Source organism: Tripterygium wilfordii, chromosome 3 (assembly GCF_013401445.1).
Source record: "Tripterygium wilfordii isolate XIE 37 chromosome 3, ASM1340144v1, whole genome shotgun sequence".
In the NCBI taxonomy this organism is placed as follows: domain Eukaryota; kingdom Viridiplantae; phylum Streptophyta; class Magnoliopsida; order Celastrales; family Celastraceae; genus Tripterygium; species Tripterygium wilfordii.
The window spans coordinates 9,962,487-9,981,912 of NC_052234.1; the positions used below are offsets into that span (position 1 = coordinate 9,962,487).

At 37.7% G+C, this 19,426-nt stretch overlaps 3 protein-coding genes and 1 non-coding gene across 6 annotated transcripts; 2 read left to right on the forward strand and 2 right to left on the reverse strand.

Moving 5' to 3' along the window:
• The first annotated feature begins 2,720 nt into the window (after positions 1-2,720).
• TRNAH-GUG lies at positions 2,721-2,792 on the forward strand. The gene has a single exon. It is a non-coding gene; the product is annotated as a tRNA-His (tRNA).
• An 84-nt stretch (positions 2,793-2,876) lies between these two features.
• Positions 2,877-7,288, reverse strand: LOC119995053. 2 transcript variants are annotated; one of them, XM_038841414.1, is made up of 2 exons: positions 7,110-7,288; positions 2,877-5,482 (listed from the first exon to the last, which is right to left on the reverse strand). In XM_038841414.1, exons 1-2 carry the CDS (start codon positions 7,114-7,116, stop codon positions 3,384-3,386), a joined length of 2,106 nt encoding a protein of 701 aa, XP_038697342.1. In that variant the 5' UTR covers positions 7,117-7,288; the 3' UTR covers positions 2,877-3,383. The 2 variants fall into 2 exon arrangements, with proteins under 2 accessions (XP_038697342.1, XP_038697343.1); XM_038841415.1 differs by having other exon boundaries at positions 2,877-5,476; positions 7,110-7,287.
• Positions 7,289-12,328: 5,040 nt separating this feature from the next.
• Positions 12,329-16,254, forward strand: LOC119990808 (ubiquitin-conjugating enzyme E2 22-like). 2 transcript variants are annotated; one of them, XM_038836923.1, is made up of 7 exons: positions 12,329-12,482; positions 13,506-13,643; positions 14,023-14,167; positions 14,249-14,326; positions 14,583-14,695; positions 14,867-14,970; positions 15,668-16,254. In XM_038836923.1, exons 2-7 carry the CDS (start codon positions 13,641-13,643, stop codon positions 16,065-16,067), a joined length of 843 nt encoding a protein of 280 aa, XP_038692851.1. In that variant the 5' UTR covers positions 12,329-12,482; positions 13,506-13,640; the 3' UTR covers positions 16,068-16,254. The 2 variants fall into 2 exon arrangements, with proteins under 2 accessions (XP_038692851.1, XP_038692860.1); XM_038836932.1 differs by having other exon boundaries at positions 12,347-12,500.
• Positions 16,255-16,391: 137 nt separating this feature from the next.
• Positions 16,392-17,655, reverse strand: LOC119990802 (polyubiquitin-like). The gene has a single exon (XM_038836909.1). It carries the CDS (start codon positions 17,496-17,498, stop codon positions 16,578-16,580), a length of 921 nt encoding a protein of 306 aa, XP_038692837.1. The 5' UTR covers positions 17,499-17,655; the 3' UTR covers positions 16,392-16,577.
• Positions 17,656-19,426: the final 1,771 nt, after the last annotated feature.

The following is a 19,426-nucleotide window of genomic DNA, read 5'->3' on the forward strand; positions in this document are numbered from 1 at the left end:
GAAGAAATAGCTCTCTCAGTCGCATGCATTTTTTTTTTGATAAGCAGCAGAGAATATATTAATGAAAGGAGAAATAGAAGTACAGCAGGGCATCAAGGGTAGATGGCCAGAGATACAAAGGAAATCAAAAGATGTAAAAGAACAAAATAGCTACAGAACATAATGGATGAAAAGACAATCAGAACCATAGCAAAAAATCAGCTGTTCGACTTGTGCCTTCCTTTGCAAGCAAGTCGGCAATCCCATTGCTTCCCCTTAGAATGTGCTGCACTGAGAATAACCTTAGCCTTGATTTGCATACCCCAATGGAATTGGACAGTTGAGTAAGCCTCTAAGGAGTTACACTTTGTTGTTCAACCCATTTAAAGACATTAAGCGAATCCGTTTCCAATATGATTTCCTTACCTGCCAGAGCGTCTGAGGAAATAGTTACTTTCATAGCTTTCTTTACTGCTTTCAGTTCACCTTCGTTGGATTCACATACTCCCGCTGGACAAGAGAATAGACATATAAATGTTATGTTTCCATCTCTCAGGATTCCTCCTATTTCTGCCCTCCCTGGCTTACCCAAAGCTGATCCATCCACATTCCACTTCAAACGTCCATTCGATGGAGGGGTCCACTGCATATATGTTGTATGGGCTCTCTTTGGTCTGCTGTTCCAATGCTGAATACCACACGGCGATCGTTGTAGCTGATAGCTTGAGTAGGGAAACTTTGGCTCAACAAAATAGCTCTCAGTCTCATGCATGAAACAAACTTGTGAGAAAAATTTTATTGAAAGAATAAAAATCAAAGTACATACGACCTCATCTCCTTCTCCTTATTTTAGAAGACAATCACAGCTTTTATTACAAAGGAATACTTGCAAGCGACAGTAGCCTCGCTTGTCGAGCATTTCTTCCGAAACTGAAACAAAAAAAAAAGGAACATCTGGAGAAGAAGAAGAAGCCAATAACAGTTCTTCAGTTGTTGTAGAATGGCAGTTGTTAAGCATGAGCAAAGAGTCCACCAACCACTCTTACAACCGCACCGGCTGTAGTCTGAGCTATACTAGCAACACTGACGGGAGCTCGAAGGACTCCATTAGGAGGCAAGACAGTGCAACCACCAACTGGAAGACCAACTTCCAGATAACAAACTGATGGATCAAAGGCAATGCCATCTGCAAGCTTAACCACAGAGTCTACGAATCGGGTGGCATTGGTAACCAGCTGGGCAAGTTTGGTTTTACCACCATTGCACGTAAATTGCATATCAACTCCAGCCAAGGGTTTGTTGATAACCCCAGCAACCGCGTTCCCGTTAACGGTGCAGAATAGGCTGCCGAGAACATTCAGTTGAGCTACATTATTGATGGCAGATCCATGGACAGCTGGGGCTGTGGTGATCAGAAGGACAGAAAGAATGAGCATGGATTTGTAAGCCATTTTGTTAAGTGTTTTGTAGTATGTTTATATTGATTGCTCTCTCAGCTTCTCTAAGTGTCTTGCAATGTTTTGTAAGAAATGGTACTGGTACTCCCCCTATTTATAATGTTCCTTTCAGATGCATTGATTGACAAGAAATGGGGGATGCGTTCTTCGCGTAAAGAGAGGAATTGACGATGCCAAGTTGCAGCCATGGGCAAGATTCTGGAGTTCTCCATCATTACTGAACTGCCACTCAATCTTTGCCCATACATGTGGGTTTAAGTCTATGAATGTGATATGCAATTTGCATTACCCATTCCTACTCTTCTAGTTAACTACTACCCAATCTCTTTGATTCTTCTGGTTTTTTTTCTTATCTGTCTGCCTCTCTTCAAGGAAGGAAATAAAACCTTTCTTTGTCTGTCTCTAGATGGAGAGAAATCAATTGATTTTTTAACATGTAAATCCAAAAATCTACAATCAATTTGTAGTGTCAACCGAGGCCTTCGACAACCTTACAAGATCAAGAGGAAGATCGATCGTGAAGCAAGGACACCGGTGTGGTGCCAGTCAAGAAAGTTTCGACGGTCAAATCAATCAACGGTGGAATAATATTTAGTGAAAGAAGTAAAAGGCTTTTAGAGAGAAAATATCAAGTAATTGAGAGAGTTAATGAGGAGGGGTTCTCATATATTTATAGTGTTCTTGGTCATGTGACCTGCACATGTTGACCGTATGGGTGGGCCCTGGGCCTTGATTGGGCCCAAGGATCTCTTGTAGGAACTTCCATGGCGGATGGGTTTTGAGCCTCTATAGGATAGATGGGCCTCCAAAAGCCTATTGGCATTGGGTCTTATGTGTGCCTTCTTGTAGACTAAACCCTTCACGGGCTCTACTGTTGATTGGACCTGACTTGGACCCTTGTGGGTCTAACGTCGAGTGGAGGTTAGGCCTTGGTCTGTTGACTAGGGTCCGCGTGTGAGCGCGGATTATTGTATGAACGGTTTTTGGTCCATATACAGCAGAAGCTCGTTGAATGGATTAATGTTTAGTGTCTTATTTTCATAAGGTTTTGGTTATGAATTAAAACCCTGAAACATTGCTCTTCCATATGTTACATTAATAGGACAAAGTCTTCCTTATTTACAAATTAGGCTTAGTAACCATTTGTCTAATTTGTCTTCCTTTTTGAATTATTACGTTGTTCGCACAAGAGGAGACTCGAAAATCACTTGGGATGAATCTTTACTGCAACTCTATTAGTTATATGAAATTTATTTATAATTTCCCCAACGAAAGCTCATCGAAGTGGCTGTAGTTTAGTGGTAAGAATATCACGTTGTGGCCGTGATGACCTGGGCTCGAATCCCAGCAGCCACATAATAAATGTTATTACTTTTTTAATTATCTTAAATATCTTAATCCAGATAATAGCCCTAATACATCATCAAACCACACAATCCATGAAAATAACACAAGTTTCAGGACAACCTGAATTGGCTCATAACTTTTTTACAAAGGAAAGATACCAATCAATACAAATACAATATATGACAAAAGGGAACCTGTCCTAGCAGCCAAAAAGGAAATAAACCCTTGAGAGCTTCTTTCCTTTGTAAAGCGTAGACTTCATGAAAATATACCCAGAAAACTTTTTAAACTCAGCCCAAGAACACCCTATAACCTGGAACACCTTCAGGTTATAGGGTGTTCTAGAATTGCATGTGTAGAAATCAACGAGCTATCAGTGTAAATTCCAACATGAAAGGAGATAACCCAACCAACAGCCAGAAAAAATCATGATTAATTTGTTTCATGGGGTGCATCCTTCAAATTTGCCCGAGGATATAAAGTCCGGTTCCTCCATGGAGTTCCAACCACCACCAATGTTTCACATTGCTCGAATCAGGGTGTGCTGCGATAATGCTGATCAAGCAGGTATAGTTATGCCAATTTGACCAGAAGAAAAGCTCAGCCTGATGTATCAATTCCCTTACCGTGATCTTCCTCTTGAATATTTCTCCTCAATCTTCTTAGCCATATATCATAATCAATTGGATAAGGCGTCCCGCAGAGACTGTCTACATAATCAGCAAATGCTTTCAACACTGTTGAGACATCACCGAGCTTCTGCTGAATCAACCTCCTTGACCAAGCGTTCTCTCTCCACTGCAATGCCCCCTCTACTGAATCCAAGTCAGGTAAAGACCCGCCACAGGAAAAATAAAGCACGTATACCAAGCTCTCTGCATCTGAAGCTGAGCACAACTTCCCCTCCTGCAGAGCATAAGTTGATGAAAAGTGAAGATTCATAGCAGGACGGTCCCTATCTTCAAGAATGGAATGCCCCCATCCAACAAGGACAAAGTAAGAATGCCTCACGCCAGATCTCACGCATATAATATTCTCCAGCCTGATGTCTCCATGCCGAATGCCTGCAGAAGAGGCAGTAGACAGTGCAGATAGGCAATTGTGACAACACCTGATAGCCTCATCCAAGCCAAATCGCCCTTCACTTACCATATCATAAACTGTTTCACCAACTGGGCTTGTGACAAGAATTGGGGTGCCACACCAAGGGTGGTCACAGTTTCCACCAGAAGATGGTCTTTGACACTGACCAGGGTGAATAATCCTGCCAGAAGCACTCAACTGTGGGAGATACTTGCTGGATAGACCTTTCTGTTTCATGATAGTCAATATCTTAGTCTGCCTCTGAACTTGATACCACAAATTCATATCTTCCCACGCTGGCTCTAGTTGAGAAGGATGAGAGCCAACATATAGAAACAGAGATTTTCCCGGCTCTTCAGTAGGCGATGCAACATAATATGGAAGCTCACCATTACTTCGAACCTCATCTATTTGATAACCCTTTTGCCAATTTGACTCCTCCAACCATAAAACAGACCCTATTTCCAGCTTCATTGCCTCTTTGTGCTCATGTTTGATGGATTCATCCTGAACTTCAACAATTTCAGGAGACACACTGCGTTGTTGGAACCGGAATAGACCATTTCCATTAACTTTGGTATCGCCCAACTGCCTCTCTATTCTTCTTGCTTGGAGGCGAGAGCTATGGCCAGCAGCCAAATCTTCAATTGAGTACCTGGGCAATCCGGCATATTGCATTATACTGTGGAAGGTTGCAAAGAGTAACTGTAGAGCACCAATATCTCCCCAGTTGGCATTTCCAAGCTTGTTCCAGATTCTATCAATTGGAGAGACTGTGATTCTAGAATGTGTTTTAATCCACTCGGCAGCACATTCATAAACATTATTCACATCAAAGTTCAATTTAGTCACATCTCCTTCGAGTTTTATAACACCACCATATTGAGAATCAACAAGAATAACAAAGACGCAGTTTGGACTCTCAGAAAATTTCAATCTGCTTAAGTTTCTTGATAATAGAATGCGGAGACCATAGAAAAGAGCCTCACCTAGAACAGACAAAGAAAGCCGCAAATCACTTTGCAAAGCAAGGCTTCCAATATCAGGACTAAGAAGAGCCAGCTCGAGGATATGGTCCCATTTGCCATGCGGATGTCTAGGGTTTTTTAGCAATATGCCAGTGGCACAAAGGCCTTCAAGCTTTTGATTGGCTATTGCCTTCTCAGCCTGATAGAATTTTAAGTTGGCATTGTATAAACAGGCAATGGAGAAAGGCATGGGATCATCCAGCCCCCAAAATGCCTCCCACAAGCCCTTCACACTTGCATGCAGGAAATCTTCAATAGCCAGATAAGCAGTTGCTTCCACTGCATCTGAATTTGAGGCTTTGCCAACATTGGGCATCCGAATTAGTTGCTGAAATGAAATCCCTTCCAGTGCATAGTCAAATTTTTGAAGTTCTATCAACTCAAAAGGGACATCAAAGGCAGGCTTCTCTGGTTTTGACTCTTCTGATAATGACTCGATCCAGTCTCGAAGTTCCAAGGTGAGGCGTTCACCGTCCATAAACCTATAAAGAAATTCCTTTTGATGACGGGGCCTGCTGCCTGATGAAACACTGGACCTTTTCGTCCCAGACCCTATTGAGTCCTGGCCTGGGGATCCACCTCCTGTCACTACAGTTTCATCAATTACAGATACTTACAAGCAAGGACTAAAAAACAGTAAATAAATTCTAAAAGCTAGCAGAAAATTCTAACCATTTTAGCAATCACATGCAGAAAGAAATGTCAAGTAACTAAGAAGGAAACTAAAGTGAAGCATTCCAGTTATTAATCACAGTGGTTTGATTTGAAGGCTTTTAAAAGCTGAGCCACATTCTCACAATTAGTTAACAACAATAGTTGGATACTAAGGCTTCATAAGGCTTTACTAAGCCGTTGCATCCCTATGTTAACTGTTAAGAAATTAAAAAGCTTTGTTAAGGCAGTTCATAAAAGTTATGATCTCTCTCTGCCCTCTCCTTGAAACATTTTTCTAGAGTTCAGTGGAGAAAGGAAAAAGGACACAAAATTCAAGATTTTTTTAGACCCATGGGAGAAACGAAAGGTAGTTTTCTTCTTTAAGTACTAAAGAAATGAATATTGCTGAATCTGTTGTATATTTTGGGAAACATCTGATGCCCGTAAGTACGACTTGAACAAAACGTGAACACACACACACACAAAATGGAAAATAAAAGGCTGAACAAGTAAACAAAGCACAAAGTTGGCTAATCATACAAGCAATTGCATCAATTCGGTCTTTTTCATCCACTACTCTATATACCTTTTTCTTTCTTTTATAAAAAATCTGATATTACTTCATCGATGGTCATACCACTTCTTGATTTATAATAATGATCAGAAAGTTGAAAACAACATTCACAGCTTTTTATATAAATTATTACCCAATCTGCTGTCACATTAAAAATCTTCTTTATGCTCTTTACATTTTAATGATTATATTTTTTCATGTTCAGGGAAAAAACATCTTATGCAACAAAAACGGAAGAACCATAATAAAAGGACAAAATATTGCCCTGGAAGAAAATCCCCTCGACTTGGTGTAGGAAAAGAAAATATTTTGGGACTCCACTAACACTATATGGTGACCTCAAAGGATCTTGTTTCAAAAATATCAAGAAAGTTGGCAGCTACCAGATAGCCAAATTTCAGTTCCTCAACTCTGGTGGAAACAAAGAGAGAGACCTCAATTAATTCATCTAAACCCCATTCTCAGTACACCTGCAGCACCACCAGAGAGTTATAAACTGGGCAGGGGGTAAAGTTTGGGGAGAAATGAATCCAATAAATATCAACTCCTCTTAGGTACGAAGACCACAATCTGAAGCATCCTTGACTGGCGTAGCCAGGGGATACACTAGACTGTAGCCCCCCCACCCCAAAGGAATTAAAAACAATAATTTTAAATAAAAAAAAATCCAGGCAACCAAAAAGCAATACACATAAACTGTAACATAAAATTGCCTAATTATAAGCTTCATTTGGCTCATACATACTTAAATACACAAAATTTAAGGACAGAAAATCAAAACATTCATAAGCACAACACAATACAAGCAAATTCGCATATACATACACCGATGCACATATGCGATAAATGAATGCCAAACAAACGCCAAATTAAAGAGCGTAATTGAAGAGAATCAGTTGAATTGAAATGAATCAAAATCGAAGTAAAATTGAGTCAAAGGGAGAGTCCAAGGAGAGAGAATCTAGGGTTTAGGGAAGCAGAATATACCTTCCATTACGGTTTCAGAGTCTCGTATTTCCAGATGTTCTTCAGATCTTCCTCGTCGTCTCCTCCCCGGCTATGGCTTTTGTTTACTCTAGTTTCTCTCTCTAAAAGCTCACTCTCTCTAAAGACCACATTTTGTTTGTTTCATCGTCCTCGCTCATGGTCCACTGAGAATGACTCGGGTGCTGCTGTTTTCTATTTTTATTTTCTTAAACTCACAACAATGCGATATTTTCAATTCAACCCGCGTATTCTAACTTCTCTCGTTATTTCTCGATAATTTGACCTTGAAATTGTAACAAACTCTAAATAGCGCCGGTATTTTTAAATTTTTTATTTTTTGATTTTGCATAAAACAATCATAACCCTTTGGTAAGTAATATGAGAGTGTAAAAATTGAACTCAGGACTTTCCGAATCTATATAAGACAGTGAAAATTGAATTTAGGACCTTCCGAATGTATACAAGATATTGAGAATTAAACTTAGAATCTCAAGTCTATAGAGTTTGATCGCAAAGAGATTGACCAACTAAACTATAGTTTATAACTAATCACACCCTGAACAATTAAAATCAACTCACTCTATTTTTATATGTAAGAATATAAAAAAAATGCCAAGCCTTTTAATTCCCCATTTATTTTAAAAAAAAATGGATTTATTTCCACAGTTTTATAATCAATAAAATTTGAGGTGTACCATCCATTCTCAACCGCTTCCTCCTTGGATTCATCCTATTACATGTGACATTATTTAAATTTTTTTAATAAAGACAACCGCGTAATTTTTTTTTTGGGTGTAAATTCTTATGTCTTTATATGGCTCCACTTTCCTTAAATATCTTTAATAAGTGATATGATTGTTATGAACAGGAAAAATCACTTGACAAGCGAGCTGTTGGTTGGACGATAATAACTTTGTATGTAAGGACAAATTCATCCATTATGGTGTGAGTTCAAATCATACTCCTCCCCCATCCTATGTATCAAAATAAAATAAGGAGATGAAGAAAGAAGAAGATCATATGATTAGTGATCATTACATTTAATGTTATTAAATTATGGCACAAAATTTTTTTTATTTGGAGAAATTATGGTTTGCAAAACTCTAAATTGTGCAAGAAATGTAATAATTCCAATTTCCAATCTTACCTGCCTAATCTATGATTAATTTCTTTTCAAAGTTAAAACAACCTGTACAATATTTATGCATGTGGGCTTTTAATGATGATGTTGAGACAGACTTGGACATTCAATCAAAAGAAGGTAAAAAAGCTTGGAACCCTTAATAGAACCAGGAATGAATGATGAAGCAGACCAGACCACCATTTTCTCAAATTAGCTTTTTTGACCGACTGCAACTTTTCCATCTCTCTTTTCTTCTTCTTCTTTTGTTCTCTTTGTGCTTTTCTCTTTTTTGGGAGTGTGCAAAGTTTTGGTTGTGCATGTAAAATCACTTTTCTTTTCTTTTTTGCTTAAGACTAAAAATCTCATATCGAATTGATATGATTCATCTGAGTGATTTATAAATAAAGATTCACTCCCTCTCACTCAATAAGACCTTTTTTTTAGGTTTAAGTACCATAAACGACGGTTCAGAAGAACAAAGTCGTGCGGGTTCATACTCAAAGTAAACAATATTGATTTGTATTATACGTTGGGGTGAATTTTCTAACTGTGGAAGCTGCTTTGTTGCTGCCTCATCTGTTCCAAACCCACTGTAAGCAAACAAAATTCTCTGTAGATTTGAAGCATTGCCCTAGACTGTGTTCACAAGTTATAATTGAACTGTACGAAGGCAATCAAGTCTACTAAATAATCTATCCCCCTTTGGAATGAGTTCCGGAGCGTGCAGTAGACCATCTGTTGTAGGGCCAGCATTAAGGCCATTAGAGGCTCTAATAATTTTTAATAAATTATTAAAAAAATATAAATGTAAATTATTTAGTGTATAGATTAGCATCATATATGTTTTTCAAGGCAAAAAGAAACCAAATTCATTGAGAAATGATTACAAGTTAAATAGATGTTATCCAATGGTATAAAATACTTCATAATTTTATCAATCTTTTGTCAACCAATTTAAATTTTTTTCCCTTAAAAAAATACATGATGATGATCTAAACAATAAAAACATCACATTTATTATTTTTAAACATTTTTTCTAAAAAACATTTTATGGCTGAAATGAGGATAATGTAGGGCATGCAGTAAATTTTCCACTGCAGGGACCCCCATTTGCTTTTGAATCATGAAATGTGTGTGGATCCATTCAAGGAATTGCAGGTTGTGGACAACAATGTCTGCTATGATTTCAAACCAAATTAATAAGTCATGCAGCTATCAATGCTTCAACTAGTTACAGAAAACAAGACTCCAAAAGGCTCAATGTGACATACAATGTCAAATTTGGCATTTACGCCACGTCACTTGCTTAACTGTTTGAAATATCAAAAATTTGTCTGAGTGAGGATATTGAAATAACTTTTCAACATTAGATTCATAAGTTGTAACGTTTGAATATTCAGTGATTAAGTTAGAACCTGGGTGATCTTTCAGTGACCAAATATTACATTTAAAGTTCTTATGATTTGTGCTGCCAAGCAAAACATAGCTGATTGGGCAAGACTACAAATGGCCAAGTGGCTCAATTGGGCCACTCTTTGAGCCCATAAAAGATTCAGGTTTAGTTCCAAAAAGAAAATAGACGGACAAGTTTTGGGCATGGTCTTAAGATAGAGCCCAATTCACTTGCTAATCCTACTAAACTACTCCGCAATTGATGTTGCACGTTATCTTTTACTCTGAAACGGAGTGGATAGACCAATCCTCCTTTTTTTAAAAAACATTTTTCACATTAAAATTAAATTTTAGACACACATATGCATCATCCAGTTGATTGTCAACTGAGTTACCTCTCGTTGGAGACTAAAATCCTCTCTTGAAAAATGCTCTTAGTAATGCTTTTAGACACACATATGCATCATTGTGGATGCTCTAAGCATCCACAATGGGAAGAATTTGAAGTACTTGAGATGATACTTTCTTGATAAGTTAAGTGCTAGATGTTCACAATGGGTATAATGGAGTGTATTTCAAGTACTTGAAATGTTACTTTTTTGATAAATATAGTGCTACATACACACAATGGGTGAAAAATTACACTTGAAAATTTAGTTGTGGAAAAAGGATACTTGAGAGTTGGAGTATGTATATAGTTGATGAATAGTGAAGAGAGAGGTGATGAATAGTGAAGAGAGAGGTGATGAAAAGGAAGAGAGAGATGATAAAAAGGAAGAAAGAGAAGATGAAAAGAAGAGAGAGATATGAAAAAGAAGTGAGAGATGATAAAAAGGAAGAGAGAGAAAATAGAGAAAGTGAGTATGAAGTGTTGGAATGTATGGAGTGTTGATGAATAATGTATATTGTGGGATTCACTCATCCAATTAAATTGTACCACGTAGGATAGATGAGAAGAGAGAGAATGATTTTGAAGTGCTGGATATTTGGTGCATCACTGTGGATGCTCTTAAATTAGTCCTGACTGACACAAATACTGGTGTTTTAATGATATGGAGATCTTTAAAAGGTTTGGACAAAAAATAATAGGAATAAAGAGAACACACAAAATGACAAACAAGGGATCTACCATATGCTATATTTAGAAATAGAAAAAATAAATTAAAAAAAAGGAAATGAAAGAAGCAGCAAAGAATGTAATGGGGAATAATGGAGCGGGTGTCGTTAACGGCTAGCTGGGAAGACGACCCTCCAACGGTCACCAGCCACAAAATATTCAAAAAGTATTTCCTTTTTAAAATGAAAAGTGAGCCCACCAGACCACCCGACTATTGCTTGACAGAACTACCCATGGCCCACGCCCTCAAATAACGGCTTTTGCCAACACTCTTTTTTGACAGTTCGACTTCAATGAATCAATATGTTGGAGAATGATGAACAATTACAAGCAATTGATATTCCGGTTGTCTCAGTGACTAAGTTTGACACACAGAATTTAAGTAAATTCGTGGAGCATGTCTCCCATGTGTATAATCGGGAATCAATGCATGATTTTATTTCAGGGTAGACAAAAAACCTATAGGGGGTTCGAGGCCTCGTTTTTTTTTTTGAATATTTATTAGTTACACCTTCAAAAATATAGAAAACAATAATAAAAATTAAAAGATGTTAAAATGGCAGTAAGTAATAATTAAAAGGTTATTTACAAATACATTCGACGATTTTTTTTTTCATATTTTGAGATTGTTTCATGAAAAATATATTTTTCAAAAATATTATCAAAAATATATTTTTGAATGTGGATAACTAAATTAAATTTTAACCATGGGCCATCCAATCAATTCTGAATCCAAATCTTCAAAATCTTCAAGGTAAAAAATGTTATCTCTACAATAACATGTAAAACCCATCAACCACAAAAGAATTACCACCCCTTGATCTCCAATTACTTTTTTGAAAATATAACAATAAAAGCAAAAGAAAACATTTTTCTTCGTATTGTCATCATCATTATCAAAACCTTTATCTTTCTTTATATTGTAGTCTAACCAAAATATTACAAAATAAAAAAGAGCAAAACTACCATTAATATTAAAAAATCAAAAACTAACATTAACTATAAAAACAAATAAAAAATGAGGGTGGACAATTGCCACTATATAGATTCGCCCCTTATACAACTCAACAATTAAGAGAAGAGAAGCGGGGATAGCAACTCTGGATCGCTATCATGACTAATCAATGTTCCCTTTGCCCGCACAAAAAAGTGCGATGTAAAATCACTAAAATGCTCGTGACCACATGCGTTGACAATATTACCCTCCTCATCTCCTACATTTTCCACCCCATATTTGACTAGTATTAGTATTTCCGCCGGATATGAGGGGGGGTCTAGATTAGGCATTTCAAAGTTCCATCTAACCTCCATTATTGAAATCACAAATCGTGTTTCCACAAATACCTCTGTAGCTAACACAGACTATAGAGCGACTGTGTGGACCCCAGCAATAAGAAGAGTAAAACGACACTACGACGCGCGTTTCCACATGCAGAAATTCAAACGTTACTCTTCCATACCAACGTAGCCCTAAAGCGCGTGCTAGCCACTCTCCAACGTCTACTTATCCCGAGGGATTCGGCTACCGACAACCTCACTTCAAATTTCATTATTTCCGATTTAAGAATTATTAGATATATATTAATTAAAAATAAGAGAAAATAAAAAAAAAAATTATTCTTTCTTCTCTCCTCAAAATCAACCATTCAATCATTCCAAGGAGAGATCGCTTTTATCATCTCAGTCTCTCTGTGCAACATTCACGAAGCTGTCGCCCTGTCTCGAGGTGAACGAAGATGAGGTGATTTATCTCATATGGGTTTGTTAAAATTTTGTAGCTTTCTTGATTTTTCGGTTCATCAATCCCTTTTGAAGTGTGAAATCGATAATGTTCTTAATTAGTGTGAGTTGGATCGGTCGATTTGTCTGTGTCAGTGGGTATTCTGTGCTTGTTTGTTACTTGATTCTTTACTTCTTTGTCGATTGTTTACTTGTTCATTTTTTAGTTTGTCTTATCAAATGTTGCTTGCCAATGTGGTTTAATTTAATTGCTTTCTTGGAGGAATGGAAACGTGAGATTCTAGGTTTACAAGGGGTGTGAAAGTTCTTCTTTTGTGATCTTTCTGTGGTTTTTTTTTTCCTTTTCTTTCTTGTTAGATGATCGGGTACGTATAAAAAATTTCAATTTCTTGTTTCCGCTATCTTCTGGTTTTTGGTTTTTGATAACTAGTTGGTGAGTGCGGCGTTGACTTGCTGATCATTTTAGACATGAATTCTGGAGGGGAAATTGATGGTTTTGGGTTTTGCATTCAGGGTTTTGATGGATGTGTGCTTTAAGATTATAAGTGATTTTTGGGTTTTTTTTTGAGGTTTTCTTCGCATCCCTTGTATTTTAACATTTCTTTCAGTCCATGATATGTGAGAGTTTCTGTTATTTCTAAGTGGCTGAATGCTTCCTGTGAGTTATCAGTTGGACCTTTACTTATTTTTTCTGTATGAGTATCTATAATATGGTATGATATAAGTGTCAGATAAGCCTCTCTAAAGAACTCATGTGAAAGGGTTTTGAGAACTTTGATTTTGAACGACACTAGTGCGGGAGTTCTGCGCATTTCGCTATAGGTTATGGAAGGAGATCCAGATTATCTTAAGGATGAGAAGATAATCAGGGAATAAGGAGTATTAGAAACATCATTCTGTGATTTTATAGTAGGCTGTTGACTCTTCTTTCTGTTTGGTAGATTTTTCTGTGCACAGAAAATGGATAAATGACTGAAAGCGGTTTTTTTTTTCCCCTGAAAATTTGATGTGTATGTCATTTCAGGTCTTTTGCTGGTTGACCTATCATCACTTAGACGGCAAGGTTGGAGTAGATTTGGCACTTCTTTTGCTGAAGTTCTGATTCCTTATTTTTGAAATTCACAAGCTTGGTGCAAGGACCCCATTTTCTTTCGTGGCTATGGTAATTTATATCTTCCCTCATAAAATATTATCTTTGTTTTCTTTTGAGTCTCGAATGCTTTTATATCAATAATTTGAGGTTTTCATGATGAGACTAAACTTCGTATTGGTTCGTAATATTGCTGATTGCCTATTGAATAAGTCTCAAAATGATACTTGGCAATGCCTCAAATTCGCAATGGTTGTTGGAAATAGTGAAGCTATGTTTCACTTGATCTAGCTTTGTACACTGCCTAAGTACTTATAGTTAAATGTTCCTGAGGATGAAACTATAGTGGTTTGCCTCATGGTAGATGATGCACAAAGACTGAAATATTTCATGTGCGCTGCTCACGGAATGCTCGACGTCATCTTATTTTTTGTTTTTTTTTCTGTTGTAGGCAACTAATGAGAATCTTCCACCAAATGTAATAAAGCAACTTGCAAAGGAGTTGAAGAATCTTGACGAATCTCCACCTGAGGGCATTAAAGTTGGAGTAAATGACGACGATTTTTCAAACATATATGCTGATATTGAAGGCCCAGGCATGTGACCTTTTCTTTGAAATGATATTTTCTTAATACTGTCTTAAGATTCATGCTAGAGTAAGATTTTTGACCTTGCAGCTGGGACTCCATATGAGAATGGCGTTTTCCGAATGAAGTTGTTGCTTTCTCATGACTTCCCACACTCACCTCCTAAAGGTGAGGAACATATTTGTGAATTTGTATGGTTTTTAGTACATAATTAAGTTTATACAGCAATGTTTTTTTATTTCTAAAAAAGATAGGTTTTCACCTTTCATTTTTTGCCACCCTTTTCTGTGTCACCAAGATTTGTTTTATATATACCTATATGAGTTGTTTTTACATATTTGGCCCATTGCATACATACTTTTTTTTTTTCGATCATTTTTGTGAGCTATTTTTGTGATCTTGTCATTTTAATGAGCACTTGCAGGATATTTCTTAACTAAGATTTTCCATCCAAACATTGCTTCAAATGGTGAGATATGCGTTAATACGCTGAAAAGGGATTGGAACCCAAGTCTTGGATTACGACATATTCTTCTTGTAAGTTAACATGACAAAATTGGTATTCTTTCTTTACGAACTTTCCATGTTTTACTGTTTATTTGATGAGAGCTGTTTCAAAATGATCGATTGAGTTAACTTCAATGTAGATTTTTGGGTTAGTTCTTAATATTATGCATACTCAGTCAAGCATGGGCTGTGTGATAACAGGTAGTCAGGTGTTTATTGATTGAACCATTTCCAGAGTCAGCCTTGAATGAACAGGCTGGCAAGATGCTGCTTGAAAACTATGAGGAGTATGCCAGACATGCCAGGTAAGCAAGTCCATCTATTTATCTTGCTTCCTGTCTTATTAAATGGAAACAGGGGAACAATACATGTGATGTTAAGCAGTTAATGAAACAGATATATCTTATGGCTGCAGTGTGCCGTGAAAATAAGCATTTGATGTAGTACCTTTGGTTTTTTGGAAGAGAAGTTTCGAGACTTTCAAGTTTGTTTTGTGCTGGACAAACTTCTTTAGTAAATTTTCGATTCCTCATTGGTATCTCTACTTAGATTTCGTTGGTCTTGCATAGTTTATATGTAACCTTGAATATGGTCGCCAATGCTTATAAATAAATGCTACGATGTGGTTTGGATTTCTGAGACTCGAGTGAATGACTTCTTGCCGTTGAATTTTTTAAGATAGTTCCTGGCAGATAATAGATTGTCATCTTCATAAGGTATCCTCCTTGAAATATTGTTGCCAAACTTAGGGAACTGAGTGGCCCCGTAAAGTATACTTTTAAAAAATTAACCGTGTTTTGATCTTTTGAAAGCTTTTCCAAATTAGTGGGGTTTCCGAATGTTTTTCTTTTTTCTTTCGCCAAAAAGTGTTTCTCAGGCAAAAGAAATTGTATATGAACTACTGCTTTGAGAGCACATGCCACCCTTGTTCTGTCATTATGAAGCTACATTGAAAAACTACACTGATCGTTCGTGTTTTTCTTTCCTAAACTCATTTGACAGGCTCTATACTGGAATTCATGCTAAGCCAAAACCCAAGTTTAAATCAGGAGCAATTTCTGAGTCAACTACTGTACTGAATGTTGATCAAACTAATGCCTCAATCCTCAACGTCGACCAGAAGACTACTGCAACTGGTGCTGCATTGCCACTGCCATCACCATTGGCCCCTTCTACTACAGTCAGCAAAGGAGGAAATAGTCATGATCAGATAGCCACTGTAGTTACAATGACTGAGACAGGAGTTGGTGGATCTACCACAGCAGCAGCCGCCGCCACCGCCACCGCCCTGGCACCAATGCCCACAATGACCACTATGCAGAAAAAGGAAGGTGGTGTAGCAAAACTGCAGGCGGACAAGAAGAAAATGGATGCAAGGAAGAAAAGCTTGAAGAGATTATAGTTTTTTTTTTTTCTGATTTGAGCTGTTCTCAAGGAACTTTTTTTGTTGAGAAAAGTGGGGGATGCATAAGCGTTGTAGTTGGGAGATGGTGGAGAATGTTGTGTAAGAGACGTTTTCCGGGCTATATAAATGATGGATCTCAAACCCCTTAACCTACTAAATTAAATTTGCATTGTGTTTCTTGTCATTTTCCCTATTTTGGAATGATTTCTTGTGAAGCAATCTTGAATGCTTCTGAGCAATTTTACTTGAATTGTTGTTTATGCTCTGGAAGGGGAAGGAACATAATCAACAGACCATTTTCCTCTGAAGATGGAAAGTTCATTGGATCCAAAAAAAACATGAACATAAAGCAAAGGATATTGAAATTTAAAGGAATTGTCATTGACTAACTTATTAACTGGTTCTCAAACACCAACCGTGCCTAACCTGCCTACAAGCACCATAACATAAGACGCATGTTGTAAAGTAAAAAACCACTAGACATCAAACATCACCATGAAACACTACTCAGAAACGACCACCACGGAGACGAAGGACAAGGTGAAGGGTAGATTCCTTCTGAATATTGTAATCTGCAAGAGTTCGGCCATCTTCCAGCTGCTTTCCAGCAAAGATGAGCCTCTGCTGATCCGGTGGAATGCCCTCCTTATCCTGTATCTTTGTTTTGACGTTGTCAATAGTGTCAGAGCTCTCCACCTCCAGAGTGATGGTCTTACCAGTGAGGGTCTTGACAAAAATCTGCATCCCGCCACGAAGCCTGAGAACAAGATGCAGGGTAGACTCCTTCTGGATATTATAGTCGGCAAGAGTCCTCCCGTCCTCCAGCTGCTTCCCAGCAAAGATCAGCCTCTGCTGATCCGGTGGAATGCCCTCCTTATCTTGAATTTTAGTCTTCACATTGTCGATCGTATCAGAACTTTCAACCTCCAATGTTATTGTCTTGCCTGTCAACGTCTTCACAAAGATTTGCATCCCACCTCGAAGTCTCAGAACAAGGTGGAGTGTGGACTCTTTCTGAATATTGTAATCCGCAAGGGTACGGCCGTCCTCCAGTTGCTTGCCAGCAAAGATCAGCCTTTGTTGATCCGGCGGAATCCCCTCCTTATCCTGTATCTTCGCCTTAACGTTGTCAATCGTGTCAGAACTCTCAACCTCGAGAGTAATAGTCTTTCCGGTGAGAGTCTTGACGAAGATCTGCATCCCTCCCCTCAATCGAAGCACCAGATGAAGAGTGGACTCCTTCTGAATATTGTAATCGGCGAGAGTACGGCCGTCCTCCAATTGCTTCCCAGCGAAGATGAGCCTCTGCTGATCCGGTGGAATACCCTCCTTGTCTTGTATTTTGGCTTTGACGTTGTCGATGGTGTCGGAGGTCTCAACTTCGAGGGTTATGGTCTTGCCAGTGAGAGTTTTGACGAAGATCTGCATCTTGATTTCGTAGAAAAAGAAGGGAGAATTTCGAAAGCAATTGAAAGAGAAACTGATTTGTGTGAGGAACGAGTTAGCCTAAGAAGGGTTCGCGCTGATGTTATATAGAGAAGGTAGGCCGACTCAAATACGGAATATGAAACCCTAATTCGCGAAAGAAACGAACAACTTGTGGTCACCGATCACGTAACTCCTGCCGAAACCTCGAATATTCGAGGCTAGTCTAATTGCGTGCGGGACCGGATATCTCCTGAGGAACACGCTGGAATGTTCTAGGCTCCTCCTTCTAATGAAATTATAATTCATGATTCTTTTGGGATAGAGATCATGGGCTGGGCCTAGATTTGCATTTGGCATTGGACAAAGATTATGGGCCAATAATTTTAATGAGCCTCGGCCGGTCAAACCCATGAGATCAAAAATATTTTCAAGCTCAGCTCGGCCCCGAGACCGCCATATATCTTGTCCTATAACAAAGTTTTTTGGCATATCTCATCGCTTGTATAGTATAGTATGGAAATAGGTTATTCCTATCAAAAAAAAAAAGGTTATTAATATTCAGACTCAAATATATTTTTCCTTTTTGCAGAATCAAATTGTGATAAATTTTATTTTTGGCCATATTTCTTCATGCTTTGAAGTAAATATATGGCATGTCAGTTATAGGCTAAGCCAAAAATTTATTTGAGGGGGCCAAATTTTGATGGATTTGGTGGCAGTGATCCCAAATTTACTGAAAAGTGATGACAAATAAACAAATATATATATATATATAGTCATTAAAATTATACATCACAAATTAAAACATAAAAATATTCAAGATAACAGGAAAAAGAATTATTTAAGTTATGCTAAACGATTTTTCATCGAATAGAAATCATCTATTATCCATCATCATGTATGAGTGTGTATCAATCACTAATTATAATTTCTATATTAACCATACATATTATAGGGTCATTAGATATAATGTGTGAAGAAATTTTTAAAAAAATTTAAGGGGTTAGTGAGGAGAAATACATGAATTTTTATATATATGTAACAATTTTTATTTTTTTTTACAAAAAACACAAACCGTTCACATGAAAATTTAAACATAAACAAATAATGCGAGAAGTTCGGACATAGGACTAGTTCTCCCTAAAAGCAAACGCTTTTAAAAAGAGTATCTAGTGTTTTATTTTATTTTATTTTTTTTGAGTAGGAGTAGGAGTCGGGTGTGAGGCTGGTCACTGGTGCAGGAAAAAAGCGTCAGCATTCTCGTCATTGCTATACAGGCATGGGTGCTGGTCAAAATAACCTTCTGCTCTTATCTTTATCCGAGCATTCGTGACGACCTCTCTATTGGTCAACGGAGAAGGATCATCCTGAAGCACCATCTGCACCGCATAACTAAAAGCACCCACACAACTCCCGTCATTTGTGTGGTACTCGTGGGAAAACTCATCAGCTTGGCATCCACTAAGCAGAATTCCCTCGTCGATTTTCAGTTGCTGGATTTTCGAATCCAATTCCTGCCTTGCCAATGTAAACTTTTCACTGACATGTTCTCCAAAAACATGTACTAAGAGGTTGCCAATATGATGGGTGTCGTCGTGGGGTATGTCGTGGATGTCCCTTAGATGTTGCATTATGGTCTTAATTGGGATGAACTTCTTACGTCGCTCGAATTCATAGTCGAGACCAGGGATCGAATGATGAGGTCCGATCTGCTCTTTCTCATTGGCAATAAGGCCTCCGCTGTGGCATGAATCTGAGCAGATTGTGAAGGTTGCTAAAATTGTTTTGAAATTAAGAGGCTTAAATTTTGCAAGACTTGAAAGAAGAGAGGGGAAGTTTCATTTATCAAAAACTTGCTTACAAAATAAGTCGTTGAAGCTATATAAGCTACTGACAGAACAAACGGTCACAAGGACCAGTAGAGAAGA

Bases quoted from the DNA above. Each gene is read 5' to 3' on its own strand.
- LOC119990802 (XM_038836909.1), bottom strand. From the start codon at position 17,498: ATGCAGATCTTCGTCAAAACTCTCACTGGCAAGACCATAACCCTCGAA.
- LOC119990808 (XM_038836923.1), top strand. The intron at 14,327-14,582 runs GTGAGGAACATA...GAGCACTTGCAG, and splicing joins CCCACACTCACCTCCTAAAG to GATATTTCTTAACTAAGATT. The intron at 14,696-14,866 runs GTAAGTTAACAT...GTGTGATAACAG, and splicing joins GATTACGACATATTCTTCTT to GTAGTCAGGTGTTTATTGAT.